Raw genomic sequence first — 19,455 nt, 5'->3', positions numbered from 1 at the left:
AAGACAACCCATCAAACTAATTTGTTCACCATAGCCCTAAGGGATGAAGTGACCATTAAAGTTCCTAATACAGGGGTGCCTGGGTGGCTCAGTCGTTTAAACGTCCAACTCTTGATTTAGGCTCAGGTCATGACCTCAGGGTCCTCAGATTGAGCCCCATGTAGGGTATGGAGTTTGCTTAAGATTCTCTCTCTGCCTCTCCCTCTGCCCCTCCCCAACCCTGCTTGTGCACATATGGATGTGCTCACTCTCGCCCCCCCTCAAAAAACAAATAAAATTAAAAAAAAATAAAGTTCCTAATACAACACTTGTGTCTTACAAAATAAGTAATAGGAATGACAGAAGATATCAGTCTTAAAAAATTCTATAAGAAATGACATCCAAACAAGTATTGTGCAAATACAGAACACTTTCTAAATTATTTTTACTATTAATTTTTAATGACATGTTTCTATATAAAAAAGCAGGAGTCTTTAAAAACACTATAGAATGAGAAATACACTTCAGAACAAACTGTAGGGTTGCATTCTCCAATGCCAGCAGTTCTATCTTTCAGAAAATTCAAAAGCAGATGATTAGCCTTGGATAATATAGTAGAATCTGATTTTGAAATGGTATTGAGGACAAGAAAAACAACTTACACCACAGGATGACTCCTTGCTATATGCTGTCATATAGGTTAAAAGCATGGCATTTGGAAACTGACAAACCTGGGTTTAAATCCAAAGCTTCTCCACTTTCTAGCTGTATGACTTTAGAGTTTGAAATAAGTTTTGTGAACTATAATAATAATATCCATGTGCTAGTTACCTAAATTCTCTGGACCTCAGATTCTTCCTAGTTCCTCTGGAACTCCCACTCCATAAACTCCCCTATGTCCTCAACTTCTTCACTGATTATTATAGTTACTTCCTGGTCTTAACAAAAATATTGCATTGCCCTAAAAAACTCTTGCTTTTTAAACTTAAGTAGAAATTGTTAATTTTTCCACATCCAATGTACTTGAAGATTGAGAGTCTGTGCCTTCTCCATCCCAAATCTACATCGTTATTCTTCCATTCTCTTATAGAAGTATCTGTGCCGACTAGTTAAAGCACCTTGTAACCCTCCTCATAGCATATATCATATATCAACTTATGGTCACTTTAGAATCTTTTCCTCTCAATTCCAAATCCAGCCACCTCTGCATTACTTCAACTTCACATAGATGAGCTGTTCAAAATCCTCCTCCCGTCCATTTCTTAGGCATTCATCTACAATGGCTTTCTCCTTCAAACAATTTCATTCACCTATTCTCTCATCTTAAACACTGTCATTATCCAGAACTACTCCTCCTCTCAAATCAATCATTCCAATATATATTCTCTGACCACAGCCTCTTATCCTTATAGCTTGTTTACACAAGTTACCAATGAGGTCAAAAAACAAATTTACTGTAATGAACCTCTTTATTTTCTCCCAAACTATCTTCCCTTCTCTTTTCTTATCTACCTTTAATGGACTTAGATCCCATGGACTATCTTTTTGACCACTCTTTTACTAGTATTCTAAACTCCAATTCCTTTTTATCCTTTTAACATCCTTATCTTGCAAAACCTCAATCCTAGATGAATCTATCTACTTTTTAAAATAGTTGCAGCCAGGCAGGGGAACACTACTGGAAAAAGCAGTTAGGTAGATGATACAACACTCTGAACAATAAATTGAGAGTCATCATCAGCAAGATTGCAGACACAAGATCAATATACCAAAATCAATTGCTAATGTCTATACACTTGCAATGTACAATCTGAAAAAAAAATTTAATTACATTTATAAAAGCATCAAAAAGAATAAAATACTTAGAAATAAACTTAAAATAAGTTTGACTTGTCCACTGAAAATCTAACATCATTGAAAAAAATTAAAGAAAATCTAAACAAATGAAAAGATATCCCATGTTCATAGACTAGAAGACTTAATGGTATTAAGATGGCAATACTCCTCAAGTTGATCTACAGATTCGACACCATCCCCATCAAAATCACAGCTGGCTTTTTTGCAGAAATTTACCAGTTTATCATAACATTCATATGAAAATGCAAAGAACCCAGAGAAGCCAAAAAAAAAAAGATCTCGAAAAGAGGAACAAAATTGGAGGACTCACACATTCTAATTTAAAACTTTACAACAAAGCTATGGCAATCAAGACAGTGTGGGATATGTACTTATGCAAAGCATAAGGGGAGATATATTGGTCAATGGAATAGAATTAAGAGTCCAGAAATAAACCTTTATTTAGTAGATAATTTCCTAGTTAGTATAATAGGAAATATACATTTGGTCTTTGTTCCCAGTACCTGGCACAGAGCTCCTAAAACCCTTGGAATTTCCTGTGTGATAGGAGTGATAAAAAGCATCTTTTGTTATTCATGACAAACCTCTTTCAATTATACCTGAATTTATGCTAATGAAGTGACTCTTGTAGGACCTCTATATAGCTTCAGGATGGGGGTTAACTGCCAGAAAAAAATAAACCCTAATTAGAGAAGGTTGAACTTTCAGCCTCATCAGTGACATCCAAGGTAGAAAGAAGAATGGAGATTGAGTTCAATCACCAACGGCCAATGATTTAATCAATCATGACTACCTAATGAAACTACCATGAAGGAAAAACCCCTATATGACATGGGGTTCAGAGAGCTTCAAAGGTTAACAGGGGTGCCTGTGTGGCTCAGTTGGTTGACCATCAGACTCTTGATTTTGGCTCAGGTCATGATCTCAGAATTCTGGGATCAAGCCCTGTGTCAGGCCCTGCACTCAGCATGGAGTCTGCTTGTCCCTCTCCCTCTACTCCTCCCCCCCAACTCATGCACTCTCTCTCTCTCTCTCTCTAAAATAAATAAATAAATATATAAAATCCTTAAAAAAATAGATCACAGACCTAAACATAAGAGCTAAAACAATATAAATCTTATAAGAAAATGCAGTAGTAAATCTTTATACAACCTTGGATGAAGCAATAATTTCTTGGATATGACACCAAAAACCCAAGCAACAAAAGAAAAATTAAATAAACTGGACCTCATCAAAATTTAAAACTTTTGTGCTGCTAAGGACATTATCAAAAAAGTGAAAAACAACACAGAGAATGGGAGAAATATTAGCAAATCAAACGGCTGATAAGAGACTTTTATCAGAACATATAAAGAACTCTTACAACTCAACAATAAAAAGAAAACCCAATTAAAAAACAGGCAAAGGATTTGAAGAGACATTACTCCAAAGGTAATATACAACTAGCCAATAATTACATGAAAAGATACCCAGTATCATAAGTCATTAGGGAAATACTAATCATATCTACTTCATACCCACTGGGATGGCTACAATAAAAAAGATGAACAATAACAACTGCTGACAAGGATGTAGAGAAATTGGAACCCTCACATTTTGCTTGTAGGATTATGAGGTGGGCAGTTATTCTGGAAAATAATTTGGCAGTTTTTCAAAAAAGTTAAATATATTGTTACCATATGACCCAGCAATTCCAATTCTAGGTATAAATCCAAAAGAATTTAAAAAATATATTCACACAAAAACTTGCACATGAATGTTCACAGCAACATTAATAATAATAGCCAAAAAGTGGAAACAATTCAAATGTTCAACAATTGATAGATAGATAAACAAAATGTTGTATTGTCCACTCAGTGGAATATTATTTGACAATAAAAAGAATGAAGTATTGATACACGACATAATATGGATAAACCTTGAAAATATTATGCTAAGTGAAAGCAGACAGACATAAAAGGCCAGACATTATATGATTCCACTTATAGGAAAGTCTAGAATAGGTAAATCCATAGAAACAGAAAGATTAGTGGTTGCCAGGGGCTGGGGAGCAGGGAGGAGAATGAGGAGCTGGAAAAGGGGAGTGGTCAATAATGAAGACAGAGTTTCTTTTGGAGAGATGAAAATGTTTTAAAATTAGATAGTAGTGATGATTACACAACTCTGAATATTCTAAAAACCAATGAATTTTACACTTCAGAAGAATTTTATTTTTATTTATTTTTTTAGAAGAGTGAATTTTATATGTGTTATATCTCTTTTTTAAAAGATTTTATTTATTTGAGAGAATGAGTGCAAGCAGGGGGAGGGGCAGAGGGGGAGGAAGAGGGAGAGAACTTCAAGCAAACTCCATGCTGAGCAAGAAGCCCCATGCAGGGCTCAATCTCATGACCCTGAAATCATGACCTGAGCCAAAACCAAGAGTTGGACCCTTAACTGACTGAGCCACCCAGACACCCTGAGTAGTATCTTAATAGAACTGTTATAAAAAAATTAATGGACATCAACCTCAACTTGGCCCTTTAGAGTTCCCAACAGTCCTACCATTATTCTAATTGGATTGCTTTCCATTTTCTATAATCTCTTCCACTCTTCTCATACTTGCTCAATACCCCCACCTTTTCCCTCAAACTCCACAAATAACCTCACCTCTTATGTCACAGAGAAAACAAAATCTATTAATTAGATCTCTTCTGAATCTTTAAACTTATACATCCAATTCTCTATTTGGACAATTTATAGGTACTCAAACTCAACATGTCTTTGGATGTCATTCTGGCTCAAGTCAGAAAACTAGGGATCAGGTGTCATATCTAATAATCATTTAGGTCCTATGGGATTCTATCTCATAAATCACTCTGAACTCTCTCATTTCCGCTACCACAGTCTGCTACCACATCAGTCTCCCATTCTCTCTCACCTAGATTAAAAAGAAACCTTCTAAGTGACCTTTCACAATGTATTTTAGCTCCTTCTAACTCATCTTACTGATGCCAAAATGGACTTTGAATTAAAAAAATACATAATTTTACTCTACTTAAAATGCAGAACCTTAGAACACTAGCTCTCAAACTTTAGTGTGCATAACAATCATCCAGAAAAATTGTTAAAAATGACAATTCCTGGGTCCCCTCCCCATCTTTATCTAGACTATGATTCAACAGGCCTAAGGTAGGACCCAGGAATCCAAATTTCTAATAAGTACTCCAGGTAATTCTGATACAGTGGGTCCACAGGCCACAGTTTAACAACAGTGCCTTAAGAAAGAGCACAAAGTTCATCATGGCCTACATGATTCTGAATGACTTGACCTCTCCAAACCTTACCTCTCTGCATTCTCTCTGATTTTACACAAAAGGAAATTTTCTAGGAATAGGCCAAGCTCTGTGCTACTTTAGGTCTTTTGCACTTACTATTCCTTCCACCCGGAACATTCCTTTATTTGCCCTTAGTTTAATTCTATTCCTCCTTAAGGTTAAGGTTTTTTTTTTTTTAAGATTTTATTTATTTATTTGAGAGAGAAAGAGCATGAGAGAGAAAAAGCACAAGAGGGTGGAGGGTCAGAGGGAGAAGCAGACTCCCCACTGAGCAGGGAGCCTGATGCAGGACTCGATCCTGGGACGCTGGGATCATGACCTGAACCGAAGGCAGACCCCAGGCACCCCAAGGCTAAGTTTAAATACCATTTCTTCAGAAAAGCCCTCCCTGATGCTCCAAAACAGATTAGGTCCCCATGTGATATGTTGTTGTAGCAATTCTCAAAGGATGGTTGAGACTCTTTCAGAGAGTTCGTAGGATCAAAACAATTTTCATAATATTACTAAAGCATTGTTTGTTTTCTAAATTTTTTCAGTTTTGATTTTTTTTTAAGATTTTATTTATTTATTTGACAGAGAGAGATAAAGAGCACAAGCAGGGGGAGAAGCAGAGGGAGAGGGAGAAGCAGGCTGTCTGTCGAGCAGAGACTTTTACGTGGGTCTCGATCCCAGGACCCTGGGATCATTACCTGAGCTAAAGGAAAACGCTTAACCCACTGAGCCACCAGGTGCCCCTCAGTTTTGATTTCTAATATTGATAGACATAACCCACATACACAAAAACTGCTGGGAATCCTCAATAATTTTTAAGTGTAAAGGGTTCTGACAATAAAAAGTTTGAAAAGGTTTGAGACCCTTTGCTCTAACTACATACTTCATCAAAATAATTGCTGTACTATAAAGTATTTAATCAATTATTTTTAGTTATTTGTCTTTCCCCCATTAAGTTGTAGCTCTCTGAAGGCAAGAACCTATGACTAGAATCCCAGAGTTAACAGAGCATCTGGTATATAGTAAACCTTATTTGTTGTTGATGTTTTTCTCATTAGATTCTATCATACTTCATACAGTTAGACATACCATAAATATTCAACTTTATCATTGAATATTCTGTATTTCATTTAATTAATTACCTTTTTCGGAAGGCTGATATGCTTTCTCCTTTATCTTCTGCAAAATTAACTAATTTTGTATTATCTGGAGGTGCTATCTCACTGCCAATGTGATTTTTGTATTTCTGAGAAGAACCATACGTCAGCTTGCCAGGAACATGTGATAAGTCATTGTTACCTGCTCCTCCTAAATTCAGGTCACCTGCTTCATATTTATTTGAGAAAAAGGCAAATTGGAATTTTTGTGTTGGTGAAATATAATTTGTGTTTTCATTAGTTATCTTTAAATTTGATGGTAACATTTTTGGCCTCTCTTCCTGACCTACAAAAATGGAATATATTAATTAACATATATTCTTCACAAAAATAAATTTTCAAAATGACCATGAAAAATTTAATAAAAATTTTCAAAAGTTTACCTAGGTAAACATGGAAGTTATTCATACAATAACAAGATAATCTGTAACACCATATATGGTTTTGAACTATAGCTGATTGGTACTGCTATTGTACATTATATCAGTGAAGGGCATTCGAATTAATTAAGAATTATTGAAATTTATATAAAACTTACATTATAAAATAGGTTTAATTTCTGACCCACAGAAATAACCATAATCATACCTTTTAAGTATTTTATCTACTACAAATGATATAATTATACAATTAGGAGGATTTGAAAATTTATATAACCAATTTACACACAGAAATACAATGACCAATCATACAAAATGTTACTCAATTTGATTCAGTATTAAAATATATGATACAATGCTTTTAACTTTATAATATTGCTTTTAAAATCAAGATAAAAGAATGCTTTCATCAGGGTGACAAAATTTTAAAGGTTTCTTTACAGAGACTTTACAAGCATCCTTGAGAGGTTGGGAGGAATCTGGAGGTCTTGTTAGGGCTTAAATTTGCTTTACCATCTGTGTATATTTATGTGTGTGTGTGTGTATGTATATATATATATATATATATATATATACATACACACACACATATATAGTACATATATATACATATACACATATAGTCTATATAAGCTTGTGTATTCTATATATTATTTGGTACATACGAGAATATAAATAATGTATATTTTCATGAATAAAATACATACAAATTACAAAGTTTAATAAGATAACATACATGAATTACCACCAAATTTAAAAATCAAAATTTTATCAACAATGTCACATAAGATCACATATATTGTTTGAATGTGCTTGTCTTTAACTTTATAAAAATGGTACCAAACTATATATAATATTCTGCCCCTTGTTTTTTTAGGAATGTGGTTTCCTAAGCCAGGGGATCCTACCTTTAGTAAAAGGCAAGACAAAAACTAAATGGCAATGACAATTTTAATAATAAGAGGAAACAAATCCATACAACAATAGAACATGTTTGTAAGAGTGTACTGTATACATGTAGCATGCTTACGTATGTATATGTATGTATGAAGAGGAAAAATGTTTTTGATTTTAAGATTTGGTGAGCACTATTTTGAGTAAAATAAATCTCTATCATTTTATTCCATTAAAATAAAGGAATTAACACTTTAACGTGTTACTAGATTTTTTACATTAACATGAGTTGCATGGGTTTAACTTCATAACAAATATGTGATAGTTTACCTAACAGTTTATGACTTCCTATTTCCTCCTCTAATGCCTGAGTATCTGGAATTTCTGAAATCAACGGAGCAGGTGGGAGACACCAATCCATTGATTTTTCATTGTCTGGATAGCTATATAAAATATAAAAGTGTGAATATATATGTTAATAAAGTTACATCAGAAAATATTTATTAATTAAACATTACTCAATTATAGACTCTTAGATAAACATCCTATAAATTAATTTTCTATGGTGACTTTGATGTATCTCTATACACAGGAGTGTTCTCAATCTTTCTTCCCTTGTGTGTCATAGGATTAATGACACTGCTATGTGAGATATGCTACCTAAATAATGGCTATAACTCCGTCTCTTTTTCTCCAATTCAAACACTTGTGACAAGAAACTTAAATCTGCTCCAATATAAAAAAAAGTAGTAAATCATTCTGAAACGTTAGCATTTTTACTATCACGAGTAACAAATTACTTATGACACATCTCACAACTAATCATGGGTCATCAGTGTGTAAATGACACCACTACTGGTATTCTCTAGAGTATTCCTAAAACATTATTACAAATTAATGTCCTAACCCAAATACTCTTGATCCAGAACCACCTACAAACCACAGAAAATCCAAGAAACCAGTTGAAACTGACAATCACTTTGTAAACTTACAGTAGTTGTTGAGAATTTTGCCACCCTGTTGGCATTGTGAACTACCTCTCCTTATCTTTCAGCTGTGATCCTATTAACATATAATGTTTTAATGTTTCCTTTTCAATGAAAATTGATTTGCCCTTCATTAGAACAAAAAGGTAAGTATTAGGTGACAGGAAGTAAACTTGAAAAGAGCACCACATACACTGTCTATGCCAAGTGGCAAGGATTTCATGATTTGTTTTTTAATCTCTTCATTTAAGATTTTAAACTCTGGAAAGTGAGAGACCCAGTCTTTTACCTTACTGCCTTTCAGAGCACATAACTCATAGCTACTACAGCTATGTTTTCCAAATCAAAAATCTACAACACATTATCTGACAATGTCCAACAGACTGTCTGATAATAGGCCAAAGCATTTGAAATTTGGGACTGTCAGAGAGTTCCCAAGATCACCCCCAGAGCTGATGATTCCCTGGGCTGATTCAAAAGACTCAACATATAGTCCTATTTGTGACTATGAGGCAAAGTCCAGGGGAAACCAGGAACAAGCTTCCAAAGATCCTCTCCCAGTACAGTAACACAGGACATCTTCAATTCCCTCAGCAACAAGCGGTAACATGTGTGAGGTGTTGTCAATGACGAGCTCATTAGAGACTCAATGCCCAGGGTTTTTACTGGGGACTAATCATGTGGGCATCCCCTGTCTAGTACATACTTAAATTCTAGATTCCCAGAGGAAAAGCAGATATTCAGCATAAACCATATTATCTGTATAAACAGTTAAGGCAGTGGGCCATTCCTATCAGTTAATGGTGGGAACTTTCCTAAAGTTCTCACTCCAGCCAAGGGCCATTCTTAAAAGCAGGGCCTTTTTGAGAACAGCAGTTTAGGCCTGAAGTATTAACTCTTCTACACAGAGACTATTTCAGGAAATCTAAAAAAGACACAAAAAGCACACATCTAATTCTATTATTCAGCATCCCCATAAAATCAAATCTCCCTTATGATTTCCCTATTTTCCAGAGGTGTCATCATTCTCTAAGCCATCTAGAATTCAAATTATAGCATAATCTTTTACCTACTATATCCAGACATATACCAGGTCTTACTGCATTTTCTTTATAATGATTCTTGAATTCATTTCCTTGTATTTCCACTGTCACTATTCCAATCAAAGCTCTAATCAATTTATGTCTGGTTAAGAACAATAGTGTCTTAACTGGCCTCACTGCCTCTGGCTTTCTCTAATATATTTTACACACTCCTATCACATTAATTTAGAATTGTTTTCATCATAATTATATTCCATTCAAAATACTTCAGTGGCTTCCAAACAATGTCAAACGTCCAAATGGCCTTAGGTTACCTTACAATTTTAACTCTCCTACACTACTTACCTTACAGTCCAGGCCAAAGTGAACTACTTGCATACCAAATATATAATACATTCTGTCCCTCCTCATCTTTGTTCAAAAATATTTCCTTTACTCTGATTGCCACTGTACATGACCCTATCCTATATCTACCTATAGAAGTTCCACTGTTTCATTCCTTCATTAATCTATTCAACAATTATTTATTGAGAACTATTTTCCAGGAACTGTTCTAGGCACTAGAGCTTATGTTCATTCAAAATCAAGCTTAAACCCTTCCCTCTTCTTAAGTACTATTTGAACCTATAATATTTATCACAGTTCTCTTGTATTGTGTGTCTGTGTGTAAATAAGTATATATTATATATTATATATTATAGATAGATAATAGAAAGACTGATAGATCAGTCTGATACCATCCCCAGATCATAAACACATAAGGGTTTGTTTCTAGTTCCATTCACAGCTATAATACTTAGCACAGTGCTTTACATAATTAGACATATTAGTCAATAAATGTTTGTTGATTCAGTTCTATGGCTGTTAACACATAGTCACGTCCAAGATCCTTATTCTGGCACTTAACATCCACCACAATCTATCCTCAGTTTACTTTTCTAATTTTATGTCCCACTGTTTCTCCTTTATGAATCTTCTATTCCAGGAAACTTCTCTATACACTATCTCCTACAAGTACTGCAAATTGTCCCACCTCCATTCTTTTTACTTGCTGTTAAACTCTGCCTTCAAATGGCCTCTTCTTTCTGCTTATTAGAATTATCATATCCTTCAAAGTCTCCTGAAGTCTCTCCCCACTATCATAAAGCCTAACCTGATCAGTCTGCACCAGGTCTCCCTCCAAATCTGAAATTTGATTGCATGAATGTATGCTTATCATTTCCTTCACACCTTTCTTTAACTCTGTATTGTTAGAAAGGCAACCATATGTTGCAATTTGCCCAGGCCAGTCCTGATTAACACATGTTGTGCAAATTGGATGCACTCTTTCACTCTCAAAGTATCCAAGTCTGGATGATTAATTACATAATTATGTTATTTATTAATGACCTTTCCATATGTGTGCTTAATCTCCTCAAATAGATTTTAAGTTCTTTTGAAGTAAAATCTGTTTCATCCTTCTTATATCCCTTTATGCATTCAATCAATATCTGAATTAATATTTGAATGAATGAAAAAATTAATGAAGCAATAAATACTTTACTCAATGCTTCCTTTTTTAAAAAAAAGGATAATACAGGGTCGCCAGCTCGCTCAGTCAGTGGAGCAGGCAACTCTTGATCCTGGGCTTGTGAGTTGGAGCCCCACATTGGGTTTAGAGATTACTTAAAAATAAAATCTTAAAAAAAAAGATAATACAATAGAATACAGAGAAAACTTAGAATTGAGAACAATTTACATGTGAAAATCCAAAAACCTGTATTTAATGGATTATTCTCTGTTCTTACTTCCACTGGTGCCACATCTTTATTCCCATCCCTACTTCCTGCCTACAATGAATCTGCCCATCACGCTTGGCATTTGGCACACTGCCCATTCTGTTTCCAAAAGGTGCCAATGCTCCTTGTCCATGGCTACTGTTTGACCTTTACTTCAAGTATTTACCTTGGCCAAAAATAATTTGAACAAACCATAAATGCAAATAAATGAAAGCCAAATAGGCAAGAGTCTACTCTATTTTTTAAGTTATAACATTTAACATGTTAAACTTCAGTTACTCCCTCATATCTGAATTCCATGTTTACCAGCTATATACCTGAAACATCATTTTGTTGATCCCTCATTTTTTATTTGTATATTTCTAGAGAGAAAATTAAAAGTCCTTAAAAATCACAAATCTCTAAAACAATATACTCTGTTATCATTCTTTAAGGCAGACTTACTTTTCAGCTTCATCTTGTTTTTCAAAAACCAAAGTATCCAAAGAAAACAAGGAGTCATTTGATTTCAACATTGTTAAAGACTGGATTGTGTCATAAATCTACCAAAATACAGAAAAAGTAGTTCATATTTTAATCATAAAACTGTAGAAAAATATTTCTGGATACATAAACTATAATCATTAATTTCCCAGAATAACCACAGACTATCTTTCCAGCTGCATATTCTGCAGCTTCCTCCAAAGTGCCTCAATTTTCAAATACATTATTCTCTTTTCTCCACTAAATCATGCATATTCACATCTGTACCCCTCTCTTCATACTGCACCAATGCTTAGAATGTGTTTTCTTCCATTTATTCTCTACCTGGCAGATCCCTACACATCCTTCATGTATAGGTCAAATGTCATTTCTTCTTCAAAGGCTTCTCTGAGTTTGTCCTGTTCTCCAAGGCAGAATTAATCACTCCTTTTGAGCTCTTAATACTTTGTTCGTACCATTATTTTTGATTTAGGATAATGCACTTTATCATGAATGTGTGTGTCTCTAACAATATGTCAGATACATATACAGAGGTTTGCTTCAAAATAAATGGGGAGAGGTAAAGGGATATTGATGAAACAAGACTGGCAATGAGTTGATAATTGCTAAAGCTATATAATAGGTACATGGAGTTCATTATAATGTCCTGTCAATTTTGTATATATGTTTGAACTTTTCCAAAATAAAAATTTTTTGCAAGTTTAACATATATATGTATGTTTACATTCATATTACATAACATGTATATAGAAACGCTTACGTTCCTTTTTTGTTTTTTAAAGATTTTATTTATTTGATAGAGAGAGCACAAGCAGAGGGAGAGAGGGAGAAGCAGGCTCCCTGCTGAGCAAGGAGCCCGATGTGGGACTCGATCCCAGGACCCTGGGATCATGACCCTGGCCGAAGGCAGCCCCTTAACCAACTGAGCCACCGAGGCGTCCCTACATTCCTTTTTAAAAAGACAATTTTTACATTCATAGATGGTATCTAAATATAAAGGATAAAAACATTCAGCATTGGCCATATGGGAATATAATAAAATTCTAGGGCTGAACAAAGCCTCAAGTTTGACAGGAGAGTGAGGAAAAATTCCACAGACACATACATTGTTCCATTCACATTGCCATTCTTTCCCTTGCATATCAACACTACAACCCAATTTTTTTTCTAAATCCTGAAACATGATAAAAAATTCTGTATGACAAAACAAGAAATAGATGCACAAATCATAAAACATAAGTCACATTTCTATTTATTCTGTGATAGTTAATACACTGCAAATCTTTCCTTAGGATAGAAACTAAAAGAAACTATATGAGTGCCATCTTGTGGAGAAATCCATACTATCAAGTCAGATTATGTCCCTTCAATTTTGAGTCCTCCCTGATGTGATGAGATACACGTGGGAGTATGTGGGGAAGGGAGGAATGTTTCCACATGCACCCCTTGACAAAATACTACTGGGAAGAGGGCTGGATCTATGTATATCTTAGGACTGTTCTTAGTTATCCAGACGCTGTAGGAATTTTTATTGTTTTAGTTATTGAGTTTTTCTCCCTTCCATCTGTTTAACTTAATTGCCCTCTTTTTTTTAAATTTATTAATCACTTAGTCACCAACAAAAAGAAATGGTGAAATTGAAACATATTAGCATGGTTCTATAAATGTCTAAAACAATTGACTATATTAAACAATAGAAACCTAACATAACAGGGTGGGAGACAGAAGAGAGCCATTCAGAAATATGCTAAAGGGGTCTTTAACATCTTTATCTAAGTAAACAATTTCAGACCTTGACAATAATTACCTGATAAAGTATAAATGAAAATGCTAATCATGTTGCTATACTATCCAAAAAGTAACAAATAGGGGCACCTGGGTGGCTCAGTAGGCTAAGCCGCTGACTTGATTTGGACTCCTGATCTCAGGGTCCTGAAATGGAAGGTGGTGTTCCCGCACTCAGCGAGGAGTCTGCTTGAGATTCTCTCTCTGCCCCTCCATCATCTCCCCTTCCTTCACTGGCAGGGGCTCTCTCTCAAATAAATCACTTTTTAAAAAGTAACAAACAAAATGTTCCCTTTCTCATCTTAGGAAAACTATAATTTTAAGCAACAAAGAGCTTTCAAAATTAAAACTCATTGGACCATTTTATATGGCTTTGCTACCTCAGAATTTACGTAGAAAACTGTGTGACTACGTAATTTCTTGCCTGTTGAGATGGCCTGCGCTTTATCTAATTATCTTAGCGACAATTTTGCATTTTCTGATCTTCTATAATGTTTATTATATAAATTTTTCTGATCTATTAGTCACTCCTTACGACTTGTACTCTCAGAAATAAACTCATTTCAAAAGTGCCGAAACTCATTTCAAAAGTGCCGAAACTCAGATATAAAGGATTGATTTGCCAGAAATCGGTAGTGAGTGGAAGCCGAGACCAACATTCATTCACTCGAAAAACCATCACAAAGACCGCAGGGAATTTCACACGGTAAGAGAATAAATAAGCAAATCACCCCTAGTCTCCTTCGAACGGGGGGGGGGCTGTCCCTAGAGTCCGGGGGGCGGTCCCTAGAACCAGGGGGCGGGACCTATCTCCATCGCCTTCCCTGGAGTACCCGGGGGCAAGCCGGGAACCGAATCAGGGCCTGAGGCAACAATACCCTCCGGATTCAGGGGGAATACCCGAATTCCAAGCAAAACCCACCCCACACTCCCAGGAGCAAGGGAGAAGCGTTCAGGACCCGCATGTGGCCCGCGCCCCGAGCGCTGGGGCCGGTCGCTCCTCCCCTGACATCTCGTTCCCACCGCTGGAAAACAACGTGGCTACAGTACACGCACGCCCTACCTGCAATCGCTCAGGGGGCCAGACACACCTAGAAATAAACACAGGGGGTCCGGGAACGGCCCAAAACAAAACCCCAGCTCCGTCAGCTCCGCGGGCTGCCGTCCTCCCGCCAGCCCCACCCGCGCGAGCGGCCGCCCCGCCCCGAGCGCCTCAGGCCTCGCCCCGCTTCTGACAGAAACGCGGTGAGGACCCGCGGGGCACGGGCCGGAGCGGGCTGTCCTCAACTCACCGCGCCCGTCCGCCCTCCCGACCGCAGCTCAGAGCCGAAGGTCGACCACCGCTCGGAAGGTCGGCTGTCCCCACCTCCCCGCGGGATCCCGGGGCTCCGGTCCCAACTTCCCCCTACGAGACGTCCGGCCCGGGCCCGCTCCTCACCCGGCAGCGGGACTCCTAGTTCTCCGAGCGGAGCGCCTATTCACCGGCCCCTCCGAGGACCCCCCCCCCACAGCCTGGCTAAGCGAGCTCCAAGCAATGGATCGGCGGGGTCTCCGACCTCTCCCTTTCCGCTTCACCTTTTTTCCTCCAAAAGTTGCTAATTAGGTTTGAATATATTGCTTTCCCAGTATACTGTGGCCTATTCTCATTAAATAAAGCCCTTAATCCTTCCCCCAGGGCCTGGTAACTTCTATGCTACTTGCCCTTTCTATGAATTTGCCTATCCAGGTTACTCATGTAAGTGGAATCATACAGTATTTGTCCTGTGTCTGGCATATTTCTTTTTCTTAATTTTTTTTAAGATTTTTTATTTATTTGCGAGAGAGAATGAGAGACAGAGAGCATGAGAGGGAGGAGGGTCAGAGGGAGAAGCAGACTCCCTGCTGAGCAGGGAGCCTGATGTGGGACTTGATCCCAGAACTCCAGGATCGTGACCTGAGCCAAAGGCAGTTGCTTAACCAACTGAGCCACCCAGGCGCCCATGTGTCTGGCTTATTTCATTCAGCATGTCTTCAAAGTTCATCATTTGTAGCATATATTTGAATTTCATTCTTTTTTAAAGTTGAATATTCCATTGTGTGTATGTACTACATTTTTGTTTAGCCATTTGTCTGTGGATAGACATGTGTGTTGTAATAAACATTGGGGTACAAATATCTGAGTCCCTACTTTCAGTTTTTTAGATATATAGGTAGGAGTGCAATTGCTGAGTCATATGGCAATTCTAAGTTAAACCTTTTGAAAAACCACCAGTTTTTCACAGCTGCTGTATCACTTTGCACTCCCACTAATTAATGCAAGAGGGCCCAAATTTCTCCACATCCTTGCCAGCACCTTATTTTCCACTTTTTAAAAAATTATAGCCATCCTATTAGATGTGAAGTAACATCTCATTGTGGTTTTGGTTTTCATTTCCCTAAAGACTAATGATATCTTTTAATGTGCTTAATGGCCATTTTGAATATCTCCTTTGGAGAAATATCTATTCAAGTCCTGTGCCAATTTTTTGTTATGTATCTTTTTTTATTGAATTGTAGGAGTCTTAAATATGTATATATTATGGATATTTGTCCCTTATCAGACATAAGATTTGTAAACATTTTCTCCCATTTAGTAGGTTGTCTTTTTGTTCTCTTGATAGTATCCTTTGATGCACAAAAATTCTTACCAATTTTTTTTCTTTTGCTGCCTGGGCTTTTGGTGTTATATCCATGAAGTCATTGCTAAATCCTATGCCATAAAGATTTTCTGCAATGTTTTCTTCTAAGAGTTTTATAGGTTTAGCTCTTAAGTTTAGGTCTTTGATCCATTTTGGTCCAATAGACCAACAAGTTTTATTCACGTGGATTAGGGTTACTAGAGGGACCCATTTCAAATAAAAGAGTTGAGGGGGGGCATAGTTTTCAGAAAGACTGGAAGAACTTGAAAGACAAATAATAGATGTTCATAACACAAGAACAAAATATATTTCTGCTAATACAACTGATGCCATTGGTTCTGGCTCAAAAATTACCATAACCAAATTTTTTTCTACTTTATAACCTCCACTCTGTTTAAATTCTGATCAAGAGGAGTTGATTTTGAAAAGTCAGTACTTATGGCTCTAGAACAGGTGGAACCAAGAAATGTTTCAGGACTATTTTTCTCTGGGTGACAGCCAGAAGTGTGTTGTGCTATTGTCAGACTTGGAAAAGAAGAGGTAAAGAGACCATTTGGGAGAATCTGAAAATTGTAGAATTAATGTCTGAGAAAAGGAAAGCGAAGGGAAGGGAAGAGAGAGATAGGGGAAGAAAGGAAACAAATGTAGTCTGGTATGATGGGATCCTTGGGGAGAAAGAAAACTTTAGGGAGTCATGCACAATTCTGTATAGGAGAATCCAATGCTATCTATGCATTTAGTAGGTGCATAACTAGCAAAAGGATAAATGAATGAAGACCAAATTGATGGATAATTGTTCTTTAGGGAAAGATTTATTAAGTCTCAGTGTAACCAAGAAAATAGTAAACATAAATTGATTAGAAAGTAATTCCTTTTGTGCCTGGGTGGCTCAGTTGGTTAAGCATCTGCCTTTGACTCAGGTCATGTTCCCAGGATCCTGGGATGAAGTCCTGCATCAGGCTCCCTGCTCTGCAGGGAGTCTGCTTCTCCCTCTGCCCCTCCTCCCACTTCTTTTCTCAATCTCTCTCTCTCTCTCTCTCTCTTTCTCTCTCAAATAAATAAATAAAATCTTTTAATTTTTTTAAACTAAAAAAAAGAGTAAGTCCTTGACTGCAGCTGCTAAGGAGTATGTTTAATGATGATGTACAAGACCCTAGCACCCGTATTTCAGATTTGTTTGTTTTTCAGGCAGAAATTGACTTGTCCAGCTAAAATGAATTTAAAATATCTTTGGTTCTCCAAGCCAAGAATGTTAATTCTAATGGGACTGTCAGGCAGAGTGCTCCAATTAGACCCTGAACCAAAGCATCCCACTGACACAGCCAGCCAGAGAGTATTATTACAAAGAATATAAGCCTTCCATAGAAATCAGTTGATAAAGATTCAGTATCCAATAATTGTTTTTTATGTAATTGCACCGTAGTGTCTAAAATATAGGAACATAATCCCTGAAGTAAGAAGTGAACATCTCAGCACAGAAACTTTGGGACAACAAGCAGTATTCCACACTGGAATAGAATGATTTCCTAATTAAAAATTAATACCAGTTCCTTCAAGAGGAGTAAGTGGAAGATGGTAACCAGTGTATAGTCTCTATGAGTAGTTGTATTTAAATTTGTATAATAAACTGTATACATACTTTTTCTTGCCGTATGTACTAGGTTTAATCTTCTGCCATTATGAAGTCTCCAGGTAAATAGGAATTAACACGTTCCTTCAAATGGTTAGTATCCGAATGTGGTAGACGTTACCTGACTGTTATAATCAAGGTTCTGGCATCCAGAATCTTATATTACCTTAATGAAACATGGGATATATTACACCTACAAAAAGATTATTTGAAGGAATTTTTAAAAGCCACTGTAACATTTTTAAAGATATTTAAATGTCAGGAATCAGAGTATAAAACCGATTTTAAGAACAGGCATTCTTTGTTTTTTTGTTTTTTTAAGGTTTTATTTTGAAGTCATCTCTATGCCCAACGTGGGGTTCAAACTCACAACCCCAAGATCAAGAGTTGCACACTCTTCTGATTGAGTCAGCCAGGTGCCCCTCTGTTTTGTTTTTTTATCTAAAGACAAAAAAATAATTGGCAGGATCTTGTAGTAATGTGATCAAAGATTAATATTGTTTATATATTGTTTAGAAATAAGATAGTTTCTAGAGGTGATATAATTTTGTAGTTAATAAAGAGATTTACAATGATACAAGTCATCAGGATACTGGACAGATTTGGGGTATGGACAGAATTAAGGAAATAAGAAACACCATGAGGAAACAGGAATAACGCATCTGCCTAGAATCCCTTCCAAAAAGGGAATGTGATGGGGGAATTGGTAAGAGATGCTATAGCAACTGGCACATAATTATTCATTTGTGATATATGTCGAGTTATGATGCATTGAAGCCTGGGTTAATCTCATGTTTAAGTACGTCAAAGCATTGAGAAAGCACAGGGCACATAATAGCATATATTTTAACATTTTGGATGATCCCTGGAACAAAGTTGAGAGTGCTGTGTCCATGTCTGCCCCAAATCTGAAGTCACTGCAAAGAGAAATAGATGAATCCATTTTCTCACAACAGCTACTATCATTAATAATTGCCAGAGAAGGAAAGAAACTAAATCTAAAGATATTCTCTAGAAATCCTGGCTGTTCATGGCTCCTGGCTGTTCATGGCTCCTGCCAGTTCTGGGAACACAAGATAGATTTCTGGAGGAAGAGTGGGCATGTTGAAGTACACAAGGGACAAAAGTAGCTCAGTGCTGAGGTTAGGGACCCCCTCAGCGCCAGTGCTGGGCACTCCAAGGAAGACTCATTCCCATGGAGGGAGCAGCAAACTCAGCAAGAAGCCACAAGAGTAGCCACAGGGACTAGGCTGTGGAGGAGAGACAGCTAAGCAATGCTCACAGGGTCTGGCCCCCACTAAGCCTTCCAGGGTGAAAGGTCTTGCCTTGGGAGAGATCTGCTGGCCTCAGAACAACACATTGCCCAGGCAGAGGCTGTGATATGAGCTGCAGAACTGCAACTCTAAAGTAGGAGCTATGAAATCAGCCAGGACAGTGAGCCTGGCTTATGAAAAGTATATGCTAATTGTGAGGGTTAATAAGACTGATTGCAAAAGCTAGGGGAGTTTATAAAGCCAC

General features: G+C 36.8%; 1 protein-coding gene across 4 annotated transcripts in view; it reads right to left on the bottom strand.

Annotated features, from left to right (window-relative positions):
• The window catches only part of HFM1 (helicase for meiosis 1), a 120,953-nt gene extending 109,056 nt beyond the window's left edge, over positions 1-11,897 (bottom strand). For all 4 annotated transcript variants that reach the window (XM_088022943.1, XM_088022942.1, XM_088022945.1 and 1 more), the window contains exons 1-3: positions 11,827-11,897; positions 7,906-8,018; positions 6,287-6,587 (exon numbers count right to left, since the gene is read on the bottom strand). In XM_088022943.1, coding sequence (XP_087879069.1) covers positions 6,287-6,587; positions 7,906-8,018; positions 11,827-11,897 — 485 coding nt within the window. The remainder of the gene's footprint in view (positions 1-6,286; positions 6,588-7,905; positions 8,019-11,826) is intronic.
• Between the last annotated feature and the right edge of the window lie 7,558 nt (positions 11,898-19,455).

The sequence above is a fragment of the Eumetopias jubatus genome, unplaced genomic scaffold (assembly GCF_037043125.1).
Source record: "Eumetopias jubatus isolate StellerSeaLion01/CBP00866 unplaced genomic scaffold, mEumJub1_p1.0 scaffold_4, whole genome shotgun sequence".
Classification (NCBI taxonomy): Eukaryota; Metazoa; Chordata; class Mammalia; order Carnivora; family Otariidae; genus Eumetopias; species Eumetopias jubatus.
The sequence above is the reverse complement of the archived record's forward strand: the minus strand, read 5'-3'. Positions and strand labels throughout refer to the sequence as shown.